Source organism: Equus caballus, chromosome X, assembly GCF_041296265.1.
Source record: "Equus caballus isolate H_3958 breed thoroughbred chromosome X, TB-T2T, whole genome shotgun sequence".
Classification (NCBI taxonomy): domain Eukaryota; kingdom Metazoa; phylum Chordata; class Mammalia; order Perissodactyla; family Equidae; genus Equus; species Equus caballus.
In genome coordinates this window covers 140,320,423-140,323,965 of record NC_091715.1, presented here as the reverse complement: position 1 = coordinate 140,323,965, position 3,543 = coordinate 140,320,423, and the positions used below count along the sequence as shown (strand labels likewise).

General features: G+C 53.8%; 1 protein-coding gene across 2 annotated transcripts; it reads right to left on the bottom strand.

The window, feature by feature from the left end:
* Positions 1-2,519: 2,519 nt before the first annotated feature.
* On the bottom strand, positions 2,520-3,285 carry LOC138921857 (uncharacterized protein CXorf51A-like). 2 transcript variants are annotated; one of them, XM_070257477.1, is made up of 2 exons: positions 3,133-3,285; positions 2,520-2,896 (listed from the first exon to the last, which is right to left on the bottom strand). In XM_070257477.1, the coding sequence occupies exons 1-2, from the start codon at positions 3,208-3,210 to the stop codon at positions 2,603-2,605; spliced, it is 372 nt and encodes a 123-aa protein (XP_070113578.1). In that variant the 5' UTR covers positions 3,211-3,285; the 3' UTR covers positions 2,520-2,602. The 2 variants fall into 2 exon arrangements, with proteins under 2 accessions (XP_070113578.1, XP_070113577.1); XM_070257476.1 differs by having other exon boundaries at positions 3,088-3,274.
* Between the last annotated feature and the right edge of the window lie 258 nt (positions 3,286-3,543).

Here is a 3,543-nt window from a genome sequence, read left to right as displayed (position 1 = left end):
GAGAAGCATCTCTGAGTGACTAGACCTGCCTTCACTCCCCACGCCTCAGGTCAAGTCAGAAACCTGCATCCCACAAGCCAGTTCATGGCACAGCGCAGCTGACCTCGCTCGGAGGCTGCCCCTGGCTCAGAGGATCAGGCTCTCCCCTTGAGCTGGCCCACCGGGCTCCCAGACTGGCCTCTCTAGCCTCTGCCTCCTCCTCTGTGCTGCAGGGCCTTGAGCTACCACATGCCATTGTTCTCACCTGGGCATTTGCTCCTGTCATGCTGCTGGTGCTCCTCCTGAGATATCCTCAAGTCTCTCCCTCAATGTCGCCTTCTCCGTGAGTCCTTCTATTGATACACTATCCGAAATTGAAATCCATCCTCCCACCCCATCCCCCACATTCCTTATTCAGGTCTGCCAATCCATTTGTGTCCATGGCATTCCCCACTATCCAACCAATGTCACCTTGTTCCACGGGTCACTCCGCCTATACCCTCCTACACACACTAGACTGTAAGCTTCACAGAGGCAGGGAATTTGTTCATTGCTGTATCTTTACAGCATAGAGAAGGGCCTGGCATACAGTGCATGCTCACTCTAAGGAATGAATTAGGAACTGACAGCTCCCTAGTATTTGGAGTCTCTTTGCCCTAAACCCCCTTGGCATTTCCATCCCCCACCAACCACCCAAACAGGCAAAGTTTGAATGCTTCCCACCATCCTCTAATTGTTGGATCATGGACCAAGTAAGCAACCGAGCTTACTGAGGACTCTGGAGAGCCCTGGCCCCAGTCTTGGTCTCTGCTACTGGCATCCTGGGGAAGTCAGCATGGCAGGGCTCTGAACACCCATGGCTGACTGCAAGCTTTCTCTGCCAGCAGGCAGCTGTGGCCTTTGCCCTATGCCCTGCCCCTCTCCCGGGTCGGCTTGGATCTATAAGTCACCACAGTCAAGGACTCACATGTCCCTGCATTTGGGCTGGGAACCAAAGGATTTTACAAAGAGCCAGTTGAAGCGGCACATGTCCATAGATTCCTGGGCAGGGTCTGGAGAGCATGCCCTTATTCACCAATGACCTTGATGATGCTTCCCTGGAGAAAGGAGGGGGAGTGACCAAGAGCACTTGCAAGGTTACTTTCATCCTGAAAATGCTCTGACCTCTAGCATTCCTCCCCATTGCCAGAATACGGGTGCCCTCCCTGCCTCTGCACGCTCTGTTCCTTGCGTCTCAAAGTGTTCAAGATACCATACCTGTGAAGAGAAGGGCTCTTCCTCTCTGTGGTCTCCTTCACGATAATGGGTAAGCCTAGTCCTATCGTGAGAAGAGATCAGACACGTGCAAACTGAGGGACACTCTGCCAAAACCAGACCAGTACTCCTCAGAAGTGTCAAGGCCACTGACGTAGACAGAACAATGGCCTCCCAGAGATGTCCACATCCTAATCCCCAGGAGATGGAATATGTTAAGTTCCACATCAAAGTGGAATTAAAGTTGCCAATGGAATTAAAATGCCTAATCAGCTGACCTTAAGATAGGGAGTTATTCAGGATTATCCAGGTGGACCCAATCTTAATGCTATGGTCCAAATGTAGAAGAGAGAGGCCATGTGAGGAGGACTCAGTTGTCCATTGCTGGCTTTGAAGATGGAGGAAGGGTCCCTGAGCCAAGGATTCTGGTCACCCTCTGGATGCTGGAGAAGTCACAAAAAAGGTTGTCCCCTGGAGACATCTGAAAGGATCACAGCCCTGCTGATGGCTTGATTTTAGCCCAGTGAGGCTCTTTGTGGACTTCTGGCTTCCAGAACTGTTACAGAACACATTTGTGTTGTACCACAAAGTTTGTGGTAATCTGTTACATCAGCAACAGGGAAGTAATACACTTTCGGTGGACCCGGAGATACTGAGAAACCATCACAGAGTGGAGGACCCCAAGGGGACGTGATGACTACATGCAACGTGGGACCCTGGGTCAGGGAAAAAAAGACACCCCCCCTGCCTCTTTGCTTCCAGGAGTCTTGGCCACCCTACAGTCCCTCTGACTGTACCATCTCTCAGGACACCTTCTGCAGGTGCCCGGACTGGACACGTGCCGGAGACTCTGGCTGAGCTGGAAAGACAAGACCCCCATGAGGACAGCGTTTTCCTCTCTCCACCTCCCTCTCCCCAGGATCGAGTATTCTCTCCACCCTGGTCAGGAGGAAAAGAGTGACAGGGATGGGGAACTGGCACCTGACAATTGAGGGATGGCGAGCAGGAAGCTGAGGGCACAAGAAGCTGCATGAGGTTGTTTCTATAGAAGAAGCCTCAGGAGCCAGGGGTTTCATTCCCACACCATGAGACCAGAGACACAGACCACTCTGAATGCACACCCAGGGACTTAAGCCGTGCACATTTGCTTATCCCCACTGTCAAGCTAACTGGACCTTCTGGTCTGACCCCCGACCCTGCAGGACTCACCTCCCTCCCCCTCACACAGCTGCCTCTTCCCTTCCTTCCCCGCTCCCCCCATGAGAGAACTCGCAGAGACACACACATTTTCACAACAGGTCCATTTTATTGAAATCACCATCAGGGCACCCTGCTGCTGTCAAATGACGTCGGCACCACTGGCCATTTCTCAGGGGTCAGACGTTAGAGACTTCTCAGATGATTCCTCTGTGAGGTCTCTGGCCTCGCTCTGAAGTTGCCGGTGGTGCAGGTAGGCACGTGAAGTGCTGGGCTTCTCCATGCTCTCTCTGTCCTCCTCTGGCTCATCTTGATTCAGCTCTTCATTCAGCCTGTGATAGTGACCGAATAGGGTTGTTCCTCTCGCTTCCTTAGATTTGACTGAAGAGGTGGGACGTTTTGAAGAGGCTTTTTTAGTGGATCTCCTTCGAAGGGGTCTTTTGGCCCCCGTGGTTTTCTTGGCCGCCTGGAAAGACAATTGGGTGAGCCCAGAAGGGCACTGGTTTGAGGGAAGAGGGTGGGGGATGGGTGGGAACAGGGGCTTCGTGAGAAGGGACGTGGGCTGAGGAGGGGCTGTGTGCCAGGCAAGGACAGGGGCGGAGTCTTGGTGGGGGGAGTCAAAGGGGAAGAGGAGGAGCTTGGGCGGGGTCATCTCACCTTGACACTCCCTCTGGACCTGGGTTGACAGGAGCCCTTCCTCACCTTCCTCTCTTTGTTCTTTGGCGAGGGTTGTTCCGTGACTGTGCTAGAAGCTTGGGATTTCCCGGTCGCCTTCGCCATGTCAGCGCCTCCCAGTGGTCTGTCTACCCCAGGCCTCCTGACCTGCCTATATATACCCCTCTATAGGACAGAGAGGGGCCACACCCTTCAGCTTTGTTTGGTCAGCAAGGCTCTCCTCCAGCCAATGGCAGCCGTGGGTTGGGCTTAGACATCACAAAGCTCCACCTTGACACCTCTAGGGGAGGATGGGGAGCAGCCAAGATGTTCTGGTTGGGGAAAGGGGGCACCCCTAAAGAGCCTTCCAAACTGACCTGCCCCCCTCCTCATCTCCCCAGTCAATGCTGGTGGCTCACAAGGCAGGGAGAGGGTGTTTCCTCCAAACCTTTCCCCGCA